Source organism: Wyeomyia smithii, chromosome 3 (assembly GCF_029784165.1).
Source record: "Wyeomyia smithii strain HCP4-BCI-WySm-NY-G18 chromosome 3, ASM2978416v1, whole genome shotgun sequence".
Taxonomy (NCBI): domain Eukaryota; kingdom Metazoa; phylum Arthropoda; class Insecta; order Diptera; family Culicidae; genus Wyeomyia; species Wyeomyia smithii.
The window spans coordinates 71369782-71391826 of record NC_073696.1 but is presented as its reverse complement, the minus strand read 5'-3'; the positions used below and the strand labels follow the sequence as shown (position 1 = coordinate 71391826).

At 36.7% G+C, this 22045-nt stretch overlaps 1 protein-coding gene across 1 annotated transcript in view; it reads right to left on the bottom strand.

The window, feature by feature from the left end:
• Positions 1-1557: 1557 nt before the first annotated feature.
• LOC129726923 (chaoptin) overlaps positions 1558-22045 on the bottom strand; it is a 471022-nt gene continuing 450534 nt past the window's right edge. Inside the window, exon 7 of the mRNA XM_055684186.1 lies at positions 1558-3503. Within this exon, the coding sequence (XP_055540161.1) occupies positions 3309-3503 (195 nt within the window). The 3' untranslated portion in view covers positions 1558-3308. The remainder of the gene's footprint in view (positions 3504-22045) is intronic.

The following is a 22045-nucleotide window of genomic DNA, read 5'->3' as shown; positions in this document are numbered from 1 at the left end:
TTAGAGCTTCCAAGTGAGTTTTTGAGGATTCTACTTTAGGAGAAATCTAAAGTGAACTGAGAAGAATCCATTTCATGGATAAGTAGATTGGTTTGGTTAGAAAATATGCGTTTTTCCTGTTTTTAATTGTGTTTTCATGTTGTATAAGATGAATATATGGGCTGAGAAGAATAATGAAACAGTTCCCCTTGTTGCCTGCTGCACTGCGGCAAATTTGCTTGCTACTTATTGATACGATTTTCAGTTAATCATCCTGTTCTTATAGTGATCAGATGAACAATGAAGATCAAATTGTTGCATTCTAGCCTTTATATGTGATTAATGACAGTTATACTTCCGGTGGGCGTGTCGTTGTGCACTTGAGCGAACATAGTATCATCAACAACAACAAATCGTTTACATAGGCAAACGACTGTCTGTGTGAAAAAAGGCCAAAAACCTTAAAAACGCTTAAATAGAAGGTTTGCTCGATGAGGATCCAAACTAAACGCAAAAACAACTTGCTTTTATATTTAGAGTTGCCCATGCGACTTTTAAGGGAATGCCTGATTTGGGAATAATTAAAAAACAGGAATCATGAAGAACCAATTGGGATTTGAAGCTAAAAGTCGTGTTCCCACCTGCGAACAACTGCTCCAACGGTATAGAAGGAAAGGTTTTCTTCATCGCATCGTAACGGGCAATGAAGAAGGGATTCATTACAGCAACTTAGAGAAAGAAAGTCATGGGGACTGCTCAGTTATACTTTCACGTCGTCGGGTCGGCTGAATGAATGCTGCGAATTTGGCGTATTTGGTGGGATCAGTTCGGTGTTATTTATTGTTGGCTGTAGAAGCCAAACAAAACCATCTCTGGAGAACGGTATCGACAGCAATTGATGCAATTGAGACTAGCATTGCACGAATAACGGCTACAATATGAGTAGAGGTACGAGAAAGTGATTCTACTGCATGACAATGCTCGGCCTCATACTGCCAAAATCCGTAAAACTTACATAGAAACGCTCAAAAGTCCCTTATTGTGTTTATATTTCTTTTACCATGATTTGTTTTTCAGAACACACATATTTTTCTGCCTTATTATCCAGGACGTGATTTTGATCTGACAGGAAGTTTCCAAAATAGGGTTTTTCATGAGAAAAAAATGCCATATTTAAAGTAAAATAACTTCGGTAAAAAAAGAGTTAATTTGAAAATTGAACCTTATTTCTGTTGAATTATCGACGTTTATCGGTGAGAAATAAATTAAATGCCACAAATTTCCGGACGTTTCGATAATTCAACAGAAATAAAATTAGGCGGTGATGATCCCAACGAAACAAAATTGAAACTTGTATTAGAATATATCAGAAAGTTTTTTTCCAATAAAAACAGTGCGGAGAAAAACCGATTTATGGCAAATACTCCGTAGAGAAAAATGCGTAAATTCATTATTTAGCTTCTTGAACTATTTAGAAGGAGTAAGTTTAATGCTTCAAGCATTAATATCGGTTTGCCTGGTACAATTTATGAAATGTTATCCAAAGATGCAATTTATCCTTCATTTCTAAGTGTTTCTATTTAATTGTTGTTATAATTAACAATTATTACACTGATTCTCCAGGCAGCAGATGTAACGCAAATAATGTTAATAAATCGCAAATTTTAAACAATTGTAAATCCAACAACAGGCTCATTGTTTCAACCAGGCCGAGCTTTTCCACAAACATACTTTATGCACACATACATTCTAGTAACATATGAAAAACAAAAAATTAAAAGTCAATACCACCCAAACCTCTGTTAGGCGCTCGTGATTGAATTAATTAATTCCTGTCCAGCAAAAAAAAAAAAACAATTTCAACACATTGACGAGAATTGCCGTTCATTTTCCGATGTCGCACAAACAGATCTGCGATGAAAGTATATTGGCTGTTCGTTTGAATAAATGTGTTTTTTTTTCTCCTCCTTTTTATTCTCGCTCGGTTCCAAAATCGATTCAACATGTGAAAAATATCTGCCTATAAATAAAATCCATTCCGGTCACCCGAAGCTGATGAATTCGATAGAGGGTAGAGGATTAAAATATGAGTACAATTAAAATATTAAATGGGGTTTATGGCCCGAGGGATGCACGGGCTGGCAACAGATTAAATATTTGCATGTTGTGCTCGATTTTCATCAGCCAATCCTTTTTTTTTTCTCTTTATGGGTGCCATTGCCGGGGAGTTTTATTTGTCAGATAAAGCTGCTGCCTAATAAAAATTATAATTTTAGAGAAACAAGGCTTTAACGTTTACAATTCCATATTTTCACAGAATTGAGAGTAATTGATACCAATTTTGTTTTATGTCAAATAATTATTCCCGGAACTCAACGATGGTGGTGCAAAATAAGGTTCAGATTTCATAATTTTAAGCGAATCTGTTTGCTCGCTATGCCAACCGCATCGTCGAATATTGATCGTGAAAATAAATACTCCAGTCCAACATTCGTTGCTGGTGGAAATGAAGAGTTCAGTAAAAGTAAAAGTGAATCAGTGTTATGAGTATTTTCCAATGCAAAACCGGTGACGCGTTTCTTTTTTGGTGTGATTCTGGAAGCATTGTAGGTATACTGTGTTATGTTGGCGGATTCATTGTGCTTATTTTCTTTTTCAGGCGGATTGAGAAAATATCCATGTGCTCAGATGCACAGGAAATCATAAATTAATAAATAAATGGTAAAATCAACAATCATTTTTATACTCTTCTCGTCTTACTTATTATTTTATTCTGTTGAATGAGTTTTTCTTTGTTTTTTTTTCTCGCTTTGTTTTATAGCAAATTTATATCACATTTGAGGAGCATTGTTCTTCATTATGGGAAACAAATCACTTTTGTAACTCACATGCATTGGCTTTAATACATTTTTTTTTGTTTTGCTAAATACCGGCATCGGCAGCTGATACAATCATACATCCGTCCTAACCAAGCGCTTCGGAGCGATCCGAACCTTCCGAACCCGGTTTAGCATGTTTAGCGCACCATTAAAGTTAACACTAATTTGGACCTTGTACTTATAAAAAATTAGACTCACTATTATGTACAACGGGTTGTCAATATTCTATACGCTAAAAAGAGTTAATCGCTTACAAACTACTCGTCCTTACCGTCTGGAGCGTCCAGTATGCTACTGTCTCAATACTGAGATAAGTAAATTCCTCCTGGTGAATCGGAACATTATCAGCGTTCAGTGTATCCGTCGGTGCAGCAGCGGGCAGGTGTTATTGTTACCCTGCTGGGGGGTGGCTGCCGGCTGCACCGGGACCGGTTTGGTGGGAGGCGAACATTAAAATATCAAGATCCTAGATTTATGCACCGCTATCAGCAGCACGTTCAGGCAGATGACCAGAAACCGGAAGCGTAATTTCAGCGCCAGACTGCTGAGAGCGCTCGCGTGGCACAACAAATCCTCCGGGAACATTTCCAGAAACGGTAACCGTCGCTTTGTTAGCGGATCCGTGCAGGTACTCCGCTTGGCTCGCTGCAAAGAGAGAGTACAGAAATTGTAATTGGAATGAAACAATGGTACGTAATTTATAGCGTTATCTGGGATACGTTGCAGATACTTTGCTGGGAGAATTGTATAAATATGATGTATGTGTGACAAAAAGCTTTCCGAGCGAACAGGGATTTTTTCATGGAGCAGGACGACTCTATCCGGTTTTAATGGAACTATACGTAAAACGGGATTTATTAAAATAAATTCTTCCTGGAGAATTAAGTAGTAGTTGTGAGATTCCTAATCCTGATGGTCCAGCAATATCACGTGCTAGGAAATAATTTATAATTCCACATTTTACATTGAAATGTTTTTAAGCTTCTGATAGACTTTAATACTACACAGCTTTCATCAATTATTTAGTTACTAAATTTATTTAGAAGTAATTTAGTAAAAATAAATCGAATTAAGAGTCAAGATTCATATGTATATTTATTTGTATGTTGACTCCATCAAAATTATCACTCCCAAGAAAGTCGACTTATTTCATTCAGCATGATGCTGATGTTTAAGTACAGTGAACTCGTGCTTTGTGCGATTTTGAGCATCTAGTTACATGACATGCGGTTTTATTTCAGGATGGCTGGATGTTCAGAAACATATGTCGTGGGATTTTGGCATAATCACAACTTTCGAAAAAAATAAATACTAATTTTACTTGAGATTTCCACCACTACGCGACTCGCAATAAAAAGGTTCTTATCCCGACGATACAAAAAACTACCTACTACTCAATATGAAATTAATTTTCATACCTAGTGAAATTGAAAATATAATGTAGCAAATTAATATTCAAAATTTTGCACAGCAAAAAAGGGAATTCTCACGAAAACATTCAGCAAGGTCCCCCCCCCGGACGTGTAACGGCTACGGTGGAAGCGCAAAAACTTCCTATCTTTCCATTACGCGCGTCATAAACAGCTTATAATGTGACACTCATTTAGAGCTTCATTTGCGAACGCGCATAAAAAGAAAAAAAAAACTGTTTTTCCATTTTTCGGAAGACTTTTCCTTCCTGTCACATTTGGCTTCACGCCGGAAATGACGTATGTCGCACAGAAAGTGACAGCATGTGTACCAGTCCATAATAATAATCCAAACCTCTCGCAAGGTTTCGCCCTAAGCCACGGAAGAAGGGTGGTAATGTCATATATTGTTAAGAAATTGCTCGTCGGAAAAGGTGGCGGCATTGGTTTTACGGTCGCGACTTCCATCAGGCACCGAGGCCGCACGCCACACCTTCCCGTGCGTCGGCGGAAATTACTCGGGAGGGCGCTCAAATGAAACGATTATCGGTTTATATGAACGCTGACATCTTTCTTATTATGTTCTGCTGGTGTTTCACGGCAATCATAACGGATGGAGGCCGGTAGCTTGTAACGCATTAACTGCCATTGCTGCCAATCGGTGCCTGGACGCTTCGGTTAATAGGCTTATAAATGGGAAATCACTGCTGACGGGGGAAATCTCGCCGGTTGACTAGAATTACGAACACATTTAGCCTCGGTCTAGACCGTACGCTTTGACGACCGACGGCAGTGAATTATTTTATGACTATTTTAATTACCGATGAGAAACCTCGGTTATAATATTTGAGGCGAGAGCATTTCCGTAGTAGATATATGTTCATATAAAGATCTGTTGTTCTCAAGATGATGTAATAGCGTGCCAATTCGCTGGTTATTTTCACAAGCACACTGATAACTTCGATCCTTGCCAGAAAACAAAAATTATATTGAAAAAGTTGCAAAGAAAGACGAAATTGGCCGTGTGTTTTTTTTTTGTTCGTTTCTCTCGCCAACTGAAAATGTGAACTTCTGTTGATGAGGGTGCGATTTTGCTCCAGCTGCGCAATCAACCAAACTGAACGGAGCAGCGAAAAGTTTGGTCGTAAAACTAATTTCGTTACGATGTGGTTAACTTTTAGGGTTTCTATGTTTTCTGCAGCTGAGAAAAGCCACGGGATTAGATTGGAAATGGTTGGTACCTCCAATCACTGCAAAGTGGCTGATGTAGGAGGGATAGGGGACTTTATGTTCCAGTTATTTGCAATGACTGAAATACTTTACTAAGCTTTCAATTACAGGATTTTTGGAAAAAAATTGCATATAAAGGTTGATTTTTGAACAGCATTTTTCATAGTTGAGTATAAATTCAAACGCCATAATGAATTCTCACTAAGTTCAGTATACAAATTACCAGATTTCAGAGCACAAGACTACTTTTGGTATATGAGTTTCGAAGCCGGGAGGTAATAGATGCTTGTTTAAAAATTGAGTGGCGTTGGTTCGAATTTTAGTATAAATCAATAAACTCCTCAGATTCTTCCACAAGACTTCTCTGTTCTCTCCATCATTTATATCTCACTTCTCAATGTATTACATTCTACTGATGGAAACGAAAACTCTGGTTAACTAGCTGTCTTATGAGTACATAAAATACCGTTCATCACAGAGAAATCAATTGAGGTCAATCGAAAAGAATCAAACTAAACTGTAGCCATTCAAAATGGTCTGCTAAAATCAGCATCAAAAGGATCTAAACATGACAAAATTGCTTCCGTATTTTTTGAGAGACCTTCTGAAGAAGCTTTATTGACTCTAGTAACCATTCAAAAATAACTGTACAAAACAGAAAACTGCCCAAGATTTTGAAATTTTCAAATTTGATGTGGAGCTTAAATCAGAGGTGAATCTCCCGAATTTCGATAAATATCGAATATTTAAATGATGTGAACGAAAACTATGATTAAATAGCTGTCTTACAAATGGATAAAATTCCGTTCAACACAGAAAAATCTTTGAAAAAACATCAAACGAAAAAAGTTGCAGCTATTCAGGCGCTATTTGGGTGCTGAAGAAAATCCCTGTAAAACAGATGCAAACTGCTCAAAATGTTCGAGGTGATTGGAATAGTGTACCTTGGTAGGGAACTTTAATTAAATACTGTTAATGTTTGCTAAATCGGTTTTAGAACCTGAAAACAAGTGCTGACAGAGAAATAAATAGAGAACAAATTGATATACTTATGATTGTATTTCACCCTACAGATTTCGAGTATTTTGTCTCAATACACAGGCGGCGCCTAAAGCTGCTTGAAATATGTTCCCTACCCTAATTTTTTTCTCTGATTTCTTAAATCACTCTTCTAAGATGCTCAATACAGATTTTTTAAATTCAACTAGATTAGTTGAGAGAATTCGTTATCGATATTTTTTTTGCACATTTTGCATTTTGTAGGATAAGTACAACGATACATCGTGCCTCAGTGCTGAATCGAGAAAATTTTCAGCTCAAAAAGATCCTCGAACTGATCGGCAACCGAACCCGATATCACAACCGTGCGGGAGAGTTAGCCGACCGACATCGCCTTCAAAACCCACTCTCAAAATTCATTTCAGTTACCTCTGTGGTACCCCAGGGCTCGGCTTTCGATCCACTTCTAATCGTTATATATGTTATTCATTATTGCAAAAACAATTTCAGTCTCTGGGGAGCTGCGTAACCGTGAGGTTCAAGAGTCCGCTTTGTCAAACGAATGGTCATGGATTCGAATCTTAGTAGAATCAGGCTAATCGATGTCGAACAGGAGTAACCCAACAACCACTTACCCTTCATTCACACTGAATTCTATAATATCTTGATGGGTCTTTCTTTTCATAAAAGAAAAAATAGGTCCCCCTTATAAATTAAACTGGTCAGAAGCACGCGCCAGGAAATTAGGGTAATGTATCATGATCTGACCAATTTAGACTATTTTCAAGGTACGTCGCTTTTCATGTCACATTTTTACCAACAATATTACATGGAATACTAAATAAAATACATTTATCGTAAAGGTCTATCTGTCTAGTTTACAACAATAATAATTTATAGCAAATCCGACGTAAATTCATTTAATTATATCGTTTTTCCTGATCATACATTTTGTACCATGATCGGACCAGGGTGAATCATGAACGGACCAAAAAATGTATCATAATCGGACCAGTGTGCTTCTGAGACTTCAAGCGATTTTCCGCTTCGCGAGCTGGGCTTTACTTGCATGGTGTTTGGTTTGGGCTTGATAAATTAGATTTTATCAATTTTGTTCGTGATTCTTAAAATATTTTCGAACATTTTTCATATAATTTCGAAAACGTTATGAATTATATTTGAGTTTCAAATACGGCATTCGATTTCTGGGTGTTTTTTCGGTTGCCGTTTTGTTTTACCGATAGCTTACTCCACCACTACAATTTTGAGAAACGATGTATGACAAATTTGTAGTTCCCAAGTAGCACTATGAATTTGCCGAATATTGCAATGCTTTAAGTTTTATGCCTGAAGTGTGAGAGCCCATATTCAGTGCGCTATTCAGCCAATGTTACTTATTACGGGAATTACTTCTCGGTGAAATATATATTTCACTCCCACGCTCACTTCATTTTTTGAGACCTATTCCCGATTCCATCTAAAGTGAGGTGAAAAAAACTAGCTCCGTGAAGTGAGATTGACAGTGAAGTGAAAATGAGAATAAGAAAAGTGAAATGAGTTTCCCAGCACAAAAATTTCTATGTCTCAGAAAGAGGAGTTTTTCCGATTTTTTTATTCGAGATAACACCAGATCTCGTCTTTCTAAGACATTTGGCATACTAGAAAAACCGATGTCGAACAGTTCATGAACTTCATCAGTCAGAAAAGTGACACTTTGGCCGTTTTGAGGCACCACTTCCCGAAGTTCGATTGAGCTGAAATTTTGTATGAGGACATTTTTCGGGAAGACGAAGCTTTTAAGCCCTACCGCTTAACTTAATTCAAAGATCAATTTTTTCTCTCACGTTTCATTAGCCGCAAAAAGTTGTTAGTCTCAAAGAGAGTTTCGTTACTGGAAAATAAATTTGCTATATATTATCATTAGATTGAAATCACTTCGTTCAAAATGGTCGTGAAAAAGATCAACGCAAAACGTCACTATTCCCATTTTCATTATATGAAACTCATAATAATCCAGATTTCACAGAAGTTGTCACTTTGCGACGTTTTGTTAACCTACGTGAGTCTCGTAATAGGATTGTGTTCACTTCACTCTGATTTCACCGTAAACTCTCCCGTAATAAGCACCAATGATCGCGGTGAATAGCATAATGTATATTATATAAATTTCACTCCAAATTTAAAACTTTTATTAACATTTTACTAACTCGAGCCCAACTTTCTCACTAAATTGTTAGAATTGTGTATGTTGCTGACATGTATGTATTTATTGAAAAGTAATTGGTGTCCATTCTGTTAAAGCACTCAGAAGCTTTACTTTGTTCCATTTTTCCTCTAATTTCAAACCAACCGTTCTCTTAAAAACATTATATTTTCCTAACATTTCGACTGCTTGATAAAATATCTCGCGAAAGCGTTACTAACTATGTGATTCCAATTAAGTGAGATTGGCTATCTCTTCACGAATGCACTATCTGTTATTTTTTCAAACTTGTTTGTTAGTCGCTATCGTATCTATTTGATAAAGTTGTTTAAAAGAATAAAAACTAGTATTTCATACTGCTTAAAAGTTCAATTACAAATTAAGATTAATTGAAGAAAGTTATCGGTGCTATGTCATAAATCTTTTCGTAGAATTTTAATAAAGTTAAGAAATCTCGCATATAAAAAAAATGGTCCGATCAAGATACATTTTCTGATTGGTCCGATCATGACAACACCCTATTAGAGACGATATTTGGCAGCCAAAACGAGGCTAACGTGTGAAAAGAAGGGCAAAAGTACACACATGCACGGAATAATAATAGGCATGCCACTTCTCAAGCCCTCACAAGTCCCTATTTCACGCCTCTCTGAGTCATTAAAAAAAAATACAAGTGCCGATTTTCCATGGGTTTAACTGACGATATTCCCAATGCAGTACCGAACATAGTAATCCATGATTGACAGCTCAATCAGCCGAACTTTAAGGCACAGTCACACGCACGACGTAATGACGCCTTCTACATACAAAATAGAAGGCGTGATCGTTATCACGCTTTTCATTTTGTGTGGAGAAGGCGTCATTACGCAGTGTGTGTAACTGGGCCTTCAACCGCGATGGCGAAAACAGTGAAGCTACTCCGTTCAGAAGTGTGCGCATTTGAAGAAAGGTAACCCCGCGCGTCGGAAACGGACGTCGTGCGGTACTTTGTGGACGCCGGATACGCCGTTCTGACCAGGGCTCTACATTTTCGAAACACAACAATGAAACTAAATATTTCGCGCTGTCATTTCGATTCGAACAGTTTCATTTTCGCTTGGTTTCTTTTGGCTACCGTCATCGAATCACTTCCTTCTCTCTTTCCCGTCTGTTGTTCATCGGATCATTTCAAATTCCTTCCTTTCAGTGTCTCATTTGAAACAAGCACCGCATCGCGGCGTTTGATGATAGTTTTGTGATACCGTAAACCGCAGTTAAAACGGCAATGGCATCCAATGAATACATCACGCAAGTTCCGATCAATATTTCGGAGTTTTTTTTTGCTGTTGATCACTGCCGCTGCGTAACCACTTCGGATTGTGGAGCTGGTGTTAGTGTCCTCTGTTTAATATCATTACGATTTTCTTTTCTCCCTCTTCCCTGTACATGCGCGATATACTGTATGGAAGCACTCTGTCTCCGAAAGCGCTCATTGTCATTTTTAATTGAGAACCGTCATCTGAGAGTGACGGTGATAATCTTCGCTTTCAATTGAAAAGTATTTGTATCTTATTAACCTTCATTGAATCCTAAAAAAAACTTACGTTGTCTACCCTGGTGTGTGGTTTTCTACACATATAACTTTTCAATTTATTTTGGACAAGAAACAACCTAATTTTGCCCCAAACATATTTTTTTCAATTAGTGCTCACCTATCTGAAGCTATAGGTACCAAACAATCCTATTTCGAAAATCGGATAGGGTGTGTATGTGTGCGGAAGTATGTGTATGTGTGTTTATCTTCATTCTTACGACCAATAAATCTCGATTTTCTCTGCATCGGCTGAACCGATACGATTGTTCTTAGTCGCGTTTGAAAGAGCTTAAAGTCTATTTAATGGTAAATATCGTTTTGATCTGAAGGTTCATTCAGAAATGACGTAGCAAAATGTGGTCAGCTTATACAGGAACTGATAAACCAACCGGTTTTTTTCCAGAGGTTTGACTGATTTGAGTCCTTTTGGTGCTAGATGCGTTTGTTGGGATTTGGTGGGTAGATTTTTATTCAAAAATATACTTAAAATTAAATGATAATTTCGAAAGATATCTTGAAATAAAAAAAACTTGTGAAAACGCCTAGTACATTGCAGTATCTTGGAGGTAACTAATTGAATGATATTATGCGTAGTGTACAAAAACAATCTTGAAAAATACATTATCTCATCTGTTTGATCCGATAGTTCATGCAAAAGTTACGAAACAAAACGTTTTTACATGATATGACCAATTAAACATGCTATGATAGCGATTGAACAAAAAAAATCCTAACATCGGTTTGACCAAATGAAGCAATTCGGTGCTAGGAATGTTCGTAAGAATATTCTGAAATCCATGCTAACCAAAGTAAGCAAAGCCTCGGTGCTACATTCCGATTCGGAACTCGACGTTTTGTTTATTACACACAGACTTCGCAGTCAACTGTTTAGTGTAAAGGACAATTGCGGAGCTAGCGCTACGATCCTACTAACACTAACAGTTTATCCCGAGCCGAGAGCCGAGCCGAACCCACGACGACTGGCTTGTTAGACCATGTCGGGAGGTCCATTCTAAATTTATTTCAATATACCTCAAAGTGCGAGTACACTTGTCTTGCAGTAGACATAAAACTGTGTAAATGTTGAACACTGCTCAACCAAGCTGTGCAAACACTAAATAGGTACTTTTTGCATTAGCGTATTCGTAACCCATATGTGTGAAAATTCTCACACTGGGATGAAACAAATAAACACATACTTTTACACATGTCCCACGTAGCCTTTTTATTTATATATTCATGTTGCGAATTACGAGAATGCACCTATATACATTTCTAAATTCAGTCAAATCGTTGAAAAAAAAATCAATTAGTTTATCAGTTCCCATATAAACTGATCACATTTTGTTACGTCATTTTTGAATGAACCTTCGGATCAAAACTATATTTACCATCAACTAACTAGACTTTAAGTTCTTTCAAACGCGACTAAGAACAATCGAATCGGCTCAGCCGGTGCTGAGAAAATCGAGATATATTGGTCGTAAGAATGAAAATAAACACACATACACATACTTTCGCACACATACACAACTTTTTTGATTTTAGAAACAAGATTAATTGGTACCTATAGCTTCAGGTATGAAAGCACCTAATGAAAAAAAAATGTTTGAGGCGAAATTAAGTTATTTCTTGTCCAAAATAAATTCGAATGTTGTATGTGTGGAAATCCACACACCAGGGTAAACTATAGACACTGTATACTTTACTAGTCTGGCGGACAGGATTTCGGGAACCAGTGTGAACTGTCAAAACGGGATCCAGTCGATAGTGCGTCGATTTTCGCATTTAAAGTATTGTAATCGTGCCGTAAAAAGATACAGAATAAATGAGACTCAATAATTGGACTTTTTGTGCCAATTGCTATTTTTTGAGAATAGTTATTGTAATGAATTAATGATATCACAATAATGTAAAATTTATACATGTGAGAAAATCACAAGGAATTTTTTCTTTCGTCACATCAATAACGTGCTCTGTTTATAATTAATTGTTCATTGATAACATTATACTGCCATAGATTTGCTGTCCTGTCGCTTTTCACGCTGTACTATTGTACGGGAAATGCTCAATCGAAACAAAATGATTTTTTTATAATTTTCTCTTTCAACGAATAAATGCGTTATCAGGTAAATCGCAAAATTTTAGCCATTTTCCTCTAATCTCCGCATTCTTTGGAAACCGGAGTAAACTTGTTTGTTTTTTTGTCCTTCGCCAATTGCTGTTACATTTGTTATAAACGCACTTCATTTTCACATCAAATGTTTACTTTCAAAGAAGTCATATGCAACATGAATTATATCCAGTGGTGTCAGGATTTTAATGTGAAAAAGTGGGTTGCCAGTTGCATGGTTCCCCACTCCGCCAGACTAGTAAAATACAGTGACTATAGAGACAACGTTAGTTTTTAAATATCTCATCAACCAAAAATATTTTTCCCTTGGAAAATATATATTTTGTGTAAGATTGTTGGTTAAGGAATTGTCAAGAAATTTCGTCAAAATCGATCGAGAAGTTTTCGAAAAAAAATCGAAACAAAATTCATTTGTGTGGTTTTCCACACATGGGTACAATAACCTTCATTGCTCTACAGTTGTCAAAATCAAAGCAAGAGCATTCGAAAAGTTTTCATGTGCCTCACGAAGTGCTTGAGAATGATACAAAAGCTTTTCAATTGAAAGCGACGGGTCAAAGTGACACTATATTCTGATAATTGTCAATCGAATATTACTTTGTCTGGTTCTGACACCTACGACATTTTGGCACCACTGGACAACAATCAGAGCATCGAAAGAAAGCCCGGTTCCGGAAATGCGACGACTTTGAGCGACGAGAAGCTCGATTTTCCCGGAGAATCGCGACGTGGCGGTGATGGCAAGACCTATTTCACCCTGAGTGGCAACGACTGGTAGGGCACTTCGTATTTTACTTCCCCCACGAAGGAAGGGAGCTCCGAGGTGAAGCTCATTTCACACACCAAGTTAGCAAGTGCTGTGGTGACTGACAATCAACGAGAAGCCGCTCTTCTATCGCTCCGGACTGGCCGTGAATGGGGCACTTTTTAGTACGAAGTGCCTACCGGGAGTTGCGTCGTTCACCAAGAAATACCATAAGAGTTAAGACACGGCGTTCTGACTGAATCTAGCGTCGGTCCACTATTCTAAGCGATCGTTGGAGAAGATGGAGCGGCTTCCGCTTTAACAAATATTCCGGTTAACTGCCTTCTGCAGTTCGCAAGGGCGTAGTTTTTTTTTATGCAAGTAATCTAATATCATTATGTACCTTCCATGGGATATTTATCAAACTCAATAATCGGTCTTAATTTTTTAAATCATCATCTGAAAAAAATCCGTTTTTTATGCAAACGTCAACATAAATAGCCAAAATCATACATGGCTTGTGGAAGTGATTTTATGAACTTTGAATCAATAATTGTAAGATTTTGTTTGAACATATATGTTTTTCATTTCTCACGAATTTTATCAGAATCATTCAATTTGATGATTAAACAGGGGTCTACCCAGATTGGCTTTGAACTGTAGTGTCCGTTTTCAAATCTAGAGATTCTTAACATACTGACAATCATCGACCTTTAGAAACAATATCAGTAATAATCAAAATATTAGAGAGGCTACTTATAGTTAGCTTCCTAAACAAATATGACATTTTTCACAGATTGCAAAATGGTTTTCATAACGGAAGTAGCACGACAATGGCTGTATCAGAGCATGTAGACAAAATATTGGAAGAAACTGATGCAAAAAACTGAGGGAGCGCTATTCCTTCCGCAAAAAACATTCGACACTCTCTATCACGGAATATTAATGAAAAAATAAATCGATATGACTGATCGAGCCGTGGATCGAGCTGTGATGCCGGACTTTGGAGGTTTTGCTTCCCGTTCACCCAGAACGGCACCAAAATTCACTGGAGAGGATATATTGACGATCTACCGCTTCACCATTTGGCGTGAATTAATCGCTGGTCACCACTTCCGCCGTAACAAAATTCACCGTGCCTGTCACGCTGGTGGCAACGGGTTACTTAGCGCACGAGAATAGCGGAGCTGAAAACTTCACTTCGAAGTCGGATAGCACAATAGAATAGAAAAGATATCAAACTGGCCTTTGTACCCTTGCTCGAGTAAAACAATTATTCCGTGTGGTTCGATTGGGGTTTAAATTTATACTGATCGGTTTGTACAGAGCTAGGATTAATTGGTATCGGTATCTGGCTATCATATTCTCCTCTCGCTACATCTCTCTTATCAGAGAATGAACTCTACAGAGTGCGTTTAGTAGTCTTGCGTTACGTTATAAGTTAAGTATGTTCAGCCTAAATTTAGATTAAATACTAGCTCGTAAGAATAATCTAAGTTTTAACAATTCAACATGCCACTATTTACAAATTTACAATTTTACAATTATTCACTATTTACAAATATACTGGAAACACTTTTTATGATCAAAGTATTGATCAATGACATTAGGGGACAGGCAAACAGCATTATTCGCTGCTACTTGAGTAATAGGAATCAATCCGTCGCTTACGATGGAGAAATAAGCTCCAGAAGAGACAAATGTACTGAAGTCCCACAGGGGAGTAACATTGGCCCTAGATTATTTGCTGATGATACTGATATCTTCAACCCTCACAAAAATACAAATGATATCATTGCAAGCATGAAGCAAGATTTACAATTGCTAATGTATGACTTCTCCAATAATCTTCTGTCTTCGAATTTGCAGAAAACTAAATGCATGATTTTTCGGTCATTAAGAAAAGCTCTTCCTCAAGTAATAATGTTAGCTATTAATGCTGACATCATTGAGAAAGTTGAAAATATAAATATATGGGAATCAAACTCGACTCCACTTTATCTTGGGAATGTTCATAAAGAGAAAGTTACAAGTATAACTTCATCCATGTGTGAGTTATTAGGACGTGTCAGTTGTTGTCTTCCTCGTAAGGCAATTTTGCTTATGTACTTTGCACTTATGCACTCTCATCTGTGGTAGTGTGGGGTAGAGCCTGTAAGTCTAAATTTAAAAAAACTTCAAACCTTGCAAAACCGTTGTTATACAACGACTTTCCTCACAAAGTCTACAGCAATTCCATACTATAAATATAAACAGGTCAGGGCACAAACACTAGGAAAATAGATCATTTATCGAGCTCCCACGCCCATTCCAATTTCGGTCAAAAAGGATTTTCTTACAAGAGCTCTTCAAAAAATAACCAACAGTTCGTCCTTCAAAATCAAAATCAAACAGTTCTCGCAAGAGCAAACTTCGTAACTATTAATTTGTTATAGTGGCTATTCTTTTTCTGCTTTTTCTTCTGTACCGCTACTAAGCAGTAGTCATAATTCAGTTTTTTGCCATTAATAAACGTGGATCTTATTTGTGCTTCTTTTTAAAAAAATAGAATCTACTAAAAGCAAATAGTTGTTTTTCCTTCTTCTACCTTTGAATTCAGAGTTTTTGAATCAGCTCTTAACCTGTATAGCTTTAGCATTGTTCTTTTATGCTCATTTTTTTAAAGAGATTGAAAAATCCTAGTCTCATAGACCGGGCAGTCCAGAGCCTGACAAAGGCTTTTTCAATTAACAAATATCGGGTAATAGTGACGCTTTGACCCGTCGCTTTCAATTGAAAACCATTTGTATAATTTTCGGGCTCTTTGTGAGTCATATTGCTTCGATTTTGACAACCGAAGGTCTTGAAAAGAAAGGCAATGGTTTTCAATTGAAAGCGGCGATTATCAGCATCCCTCGAACATGACGATTCTAAATTGAAAATGACAATGAGTGTTGACGGAGACAGCAAATTTCCATACAGCACTTCACGCATATATTGAGCAGCGGGAGAAAGAAATAGGGATTAGGACATTTTAGATAAAAAAATCCACTTTTTCAAAATGAAATTTCTCTAAAAGCTGCAAAAAGTTGAAAATTTGCCCAAGATATGTTCGGCAGAATGATGTGTTTTATAAGTATTTAAAAATATCTAGAACATAGAGGCCTCTAAAAGCACATCAGAAAAAGTTATTTAGTATTTTTCGATTTGTAGAAAGTTTAAGCATGTCTGTGTATAAAACTGCCTGTATGTGGTCGATTTTCAAGAGGTAGAAGCAAAGTGTCTTCAGCAGGCTAGGCTTCAGCTAGGATTTTCGACAGGTCGATACAAAATCAAACGGTATTTGGAAACGGGAATAACCGAAAATAAGCAACGTTCTAGAAGACCAAGAAAGCAGACAACAATAGAATGGTAAGCGATTATTACGGATGCGCAAAAGGATCCTTCCGTTAGCGCTCAGAGCTTGTCAGCACATGCAAATATTTCAGGTACCTTCAACTGAGTTCACTGCTAAATTTGGATTGAGTTTCGTCACAAGTCTGATTTCTCCATAAAACTAGTTTTAACTAAATTCGGAATCAATTTCTGTTTTGGTCTTTTCTTTTATTTAGAAGCGTCCTTCAACCATTACGCTGAATCTGAATCATTTTCCTTCTGGACCTTTCCTCTCGTTATAGTTACCTGCTTTATTAACTAGAACCAAATTTAGGAATATTTTGATTTTTGTTTCAACAGGTTCTTTAAAATAATTTCCTTTTTTGGACTAAACTTAGAATTTTTTATTTGTTTAGAAAAGATTTTAACCGGTTCAAGGAAAACTTGTATATCTTTTCATTTTCGATTTTTCTTGCCTTCGATGGGTTTTTGGAATTTTCGTTTCTTTTCCTTGACGAGGCAGTTAAAGTTAAATTCATTTTTTTTCGACTTTTGACTAATTTCTACATAAATTTTTGTATGCTTTATTTCTACGTTTTAGAGACGTTTAAAAGTTTTTTAAGGTTAATTTGTAGTAAACTTTGATAGTAGTTTTGGCCTTTCCAGGTGCTGCTGATTTTTTAATTTTTCCGTTTGCCTGAGAATTTGTTAAACTCGAGCTGAAAATTTTGTTTTTTGTTAATTTCTGTTTATAATAATTTCATTCAGTTTTTTTTGTCGACAAGTTTTCATGTATTTTGAGTTAAATATTGTGTATTTGTGATTTTTTAAATATTTTCTAACTTCTGGAATTTTTTCATATTTCCAGCTTTTACAAAAGCTTTCAGCCACATTGAACTAACTGGTGAATCCATTTTGTTTTTGATTTTTTATTTGATTTCTTCGAGCGGTTTACAACTTTATTAGAAATTAATTTTGTTTTGGCCATTTCGTGGTTTCATGAAATTTTTTAATTATGTTTTGATTTTTTTGTGTTTGGCTTCCAATTTTGTTTTGCTAGAAGTAATTTTAGAGTAATTTTTGGAGTCTATTGTATTTTTTTTTACTTGCGATTAATAGTGTTATTAATCATTCAAAGCAAAGTAAAAATTGTGATTATATTTCTTCTAGTTTCTTCTAGACTATAACAGCTTTAGCTAGGATTAGGATCATCTTTTTTAACAAAAATTTCCAGCAACATTGGAAATTATTTTTGTTTTTAGTCATTACCAACTTCGGAACCATTTATAGTTATTTTAAGAATCTATTTTTTCTGGTGCAGGCTAAATTTTGACTAAATTTTATTAATGGCATCCAAAGCTGAATCTGAAATTATTTTTGTTATTCTTTTGCTGGCATTATATAAATCTAATCCCTAAATAAACCACAAATAGTAGGAGGGTGGTAACCAAGACACGACCGCATAGTTGACGTAGGACTACAATAATTTTATAATTTTATTTTGAAGCTATGTTTGATTTGAGCTCGTTTTACTTTTGTAGTTTGCATGATTAATTTTAACCAATTTAAGCTCAACATCTTCCAAAAGAAAGGTATTATGGTTCGGGTGGTAATATCAAGTATCTAGGTCGTCAGCCCAAATTCATCAAGCGACACCTCAAACGACTTGGAACTAAAACTAGTTCATTGGTGGCCATTTCTACTGTTAAGGTCGTCTTTGATAATTTAAAAAGTCAAAAAAGTCATGAAAAAAAACCGTTCATTATTGGCATGGTTCGATTTTGGCAACAGAAAAAATTCTGAGGTGTTGCCAAAATCGAACGGGATCTGTATTTTGATTATTTCTTTGCAGCACTCTATCTTAGAAGAAAAAATATTCTCTTTAACATTCACAATGGTCCAGAAACCAAATTTAGGAGGAAATTTGGGTCTTGAGCTCTATAGCAAAGTTTTAGAGAAAAACTTTTTTTTTACAAAGTTCCTTAATTGGAGCTATAAAATTGTTAAACAAGGTTTTCTATCTACAAAAAAAAATAAAAAAGTTAGATACTTGATTTTCCCCTAAATTTGGTTTCTGGACCATTGATGAATACCTTTCATTCTAATACAGCGAATTTTCTTTAATGCGCGGAAAGGCAACCTTCTATAAAATATTTATTTGAGTACGATTCAGTAGAAATTAAACTTCCTTCTATATCTATTTGTCTTGTTGAAGTTGGCTCACTCACCGATCACAAAGCGGCAAAGATATCACCTAAATTTTTTTCCTGCAGTTACAAGCTCGTGGAAAAAATATCGATAACGAATTACAGTTTTAGTAGAAAATGTATATTCACAGAAAATTTGAAAATGACATAGAATTTTATGAACATGTTAACATTCAATTCAGGTCAATTTAAACATTTTATCAGTATACAGAATCAATCAGAAAAAATTTGATCAGTTTCAAGATACCAAAGAACAACGAAGATACCATATTTGAAAGTTATATGTCTGTTATCTTCAAAAATAAACTGGGCTAGAGTGATGCAAAAAATTAGCCTCAGCATGTAATGTTTGCATAGCGTTGTTCAATTACAAGTAAGGTTATGGAAAGTAATATTTTCTTGCAAATCCTAATTCAAAAAAAATTCAATTGAAAAATACAAACACTAATGTCGGAACTCTAATACCAAGATGAAATGAATTTGGTTTTTCTCTAAACCGCCGCCGTGGGATGCAACTAGTATTGTCATATTGGACTAAATTCATTTAGCTAGTGAAATATAATCATCAGTACAGCTCGTTCAACTACCTATTCAAAGATCTGTACGGAGCATTTTGGTTTTCTATTGTCTTTTAAATACCTTATATTCAGTTATTTAAATAAATCTAAAAAAGCAGAGTGTAGAGTTCAAAAATAAACAACGCATTTTGTTGTCCCCGGCGGCGCAGCCTATTTTGCGGCACCCGAAAAATCATATTGAATTCTGATATTTGCTGCTATACGAAACAAGAAGAAGAAGAAGACAATTCAGACGGCAATTCGATTGTGTTCCACGCCCCACTGTGCGTCAACAGCGGCAATGCAGTTTTTAATTGGCTTGACTGCACAAAAATGAATATCGAGTTTTCCTGCACTGATATACGACGAGTAACCAGCGCTCTGTTCATACATTACTTGGTGCAGTACTGTTACCTGTGCCATTTTATTCTCCTTCAAGACATCAGTTTTATTAACATTAACATATTTACTAACAGCAGAACGTAATACTGTCTGATAGTGGAGGTGGTTACGAACTTTTCGAAAAAGCTTTACCTTCAAGACATCAATTTAGTCTAGGCTGATGGAAGCTAACATTAGTTGACCTATTGGGACGGGAAGATTCTGTCAAATTTTTTTTTTTGCCACTGCTATACAGGATATCAATGCAGGCAGTTGGTGTCTATTCATGAAGTCTGTGCTAGGCGTGCTCGCATATGATTGGTATATTGTTGGTGAAAATTTGACTTTGAAACTTTTATTCAATTTTCACTGTTTAACAATGAAGTGACAATGAAAATTGAAAAATCACAAAATTGTCTATCATTTTATCAATCCAACGACATATCGATTATTGTGGTCCATCATGTGGTTGCATCAGTATAACCGTTTGAAATCTTTCATTCCGTCGTTACATCTTGTTTTTAGTTTTCGCGGAATGTATCTCGATATAGTGCGGTTAGACGTAGTCCTACGTCAAAAAAGAATCTCCACGTGGACAAAAAGTTGGGGAGGGGGTCATCAAATCGCCGCAAAGCATTGGATCAGTTGTGAAGAAATTTATATCTGTGATGAAATCCAGTTCGTTTTGTTTGCTTATCTAGTTTAATTGGTTTATCATCATTAATGTCCACGGTTGTCCACGCGGGGGGACGGGGGGTCTAAAATGTTGATTTTTCTGTCCACTTGGAATGTGGCAGGTGCCTTGCACGAGCACCTATATCATTGCTTCTAGGCAGGAAAACCCTAACGATGATTGAGTTTTATTCTCAAATTGATTGAGTATTATACTCAAATAAATTTAAATTCGACCACTTCAACAACAGCTTCACAGGCCCATCTAATGAGGATTGCTTAATGAGTGCTTCATAATATTTTCGTGGGAAAGTTGATCCTTAATTTCTGTTCGGACAGTGGCCGTCAGCATGACTAGGATTTCCATTCATTATTGCCAACAGTCCGGAAGCTGGCACTTTCTCGGCCCCTGTCCTATCTCTTTCTCTCACCTATAGTCCAACGGAAACGAATGTTTGCCATGGTTCATTTTCAGCTCGGGTGCATCTAGCGGCGGTTATGGCAACGCCGGATACCCACATTTCCCGGGCTGTAATTAATGTGCTCATACATAAAAGATGACATGCGGGGTATGATCTTGTTGGTGAGAAACTAACGAAAAACGCCGGTCTCCGGAAAAGTTTCTCCTGAAGGGCGCCCGACTTCCGGAGGAAGGAAAATCAATCCCGGCGGACCGGTCTGATGCAGCTGTAGTAGTATTGCTGGCAACAACAACAGCACGAAACGATGTTTTCATTCATTCGTGGCTCCTCAAAAATCTCATTTTTCACTCACAGACTGGCGTGTTTTTTTTCACCGATGCAAAGGAAAGCGAAGAAAAGAGTAACGAGTTGGACCGGCTTCAAGAAACCCCCTTCGGCAAGGGATACGATAAACTTTCACAGATTAAAGAAAATTACAGCAGAATGTAGCTTAATTGAGTTTTTCCGATGGAGTGGTCTTCCCTGTGCTCCTTTGCACTCCTACCGGATAGGTCCCGGCAGGGGTACACATCCGGCAAACTTTGCTCTCACACTGCGATGGCTCCGGTCGGCAAATTTTTCGGTGAGTGAAGAATGAATAAACGAACAAAACGTGCCCGGAAAGTTATGTACAGTTAATAAAGTTTGATTAAATTAGTCTTTTCCTTTCGGATGACAGTTGCGAAAAGCGGGAAGCAGTAAAGGCAGTGAAGATGTGGATGCAGCTCGTGCCACAGGAACGATGTTGCACTGTGTAATTAAATTTAGCTGTTGGGATACGGTAGCCAAGTGCAGCCGGGGCGCGGTACTGTTAGTAATAGGAAAATACTTGGCATCCAGATTTACATATTTGTGCAGCGTAAACCGCAACCAAAATAATTCAATAAACATTTCGATTGAAGCTTTGTGGTTATTACCAACATATGAGGGCCTAGTTGTGTGCTGATGCTTTACTATAGAACTTAAAATAATAAAAAAAATCATTTCATAATAATGCATCAGAATGTCCGGTCATCAATGGTCATACACTTGAACCCAAACAACTTCTATGGGGATTTACCATTCGAATGAAGTAGCAGTACTGCGAACTAAAACAACTGGAAGTGGTTAAGTTCAACAGGGTTCAAAAATTGAGAAATAGTTTTATTAATTAGACTCGAGCAATGGTATTGTTCACCAGAAACAAGTGGTTATCATGTCTATCTTTAGTCGAAACGTGTACCAGTAGAAGGCCAACGTTTGTATTTCGATGCTTTTAAAAG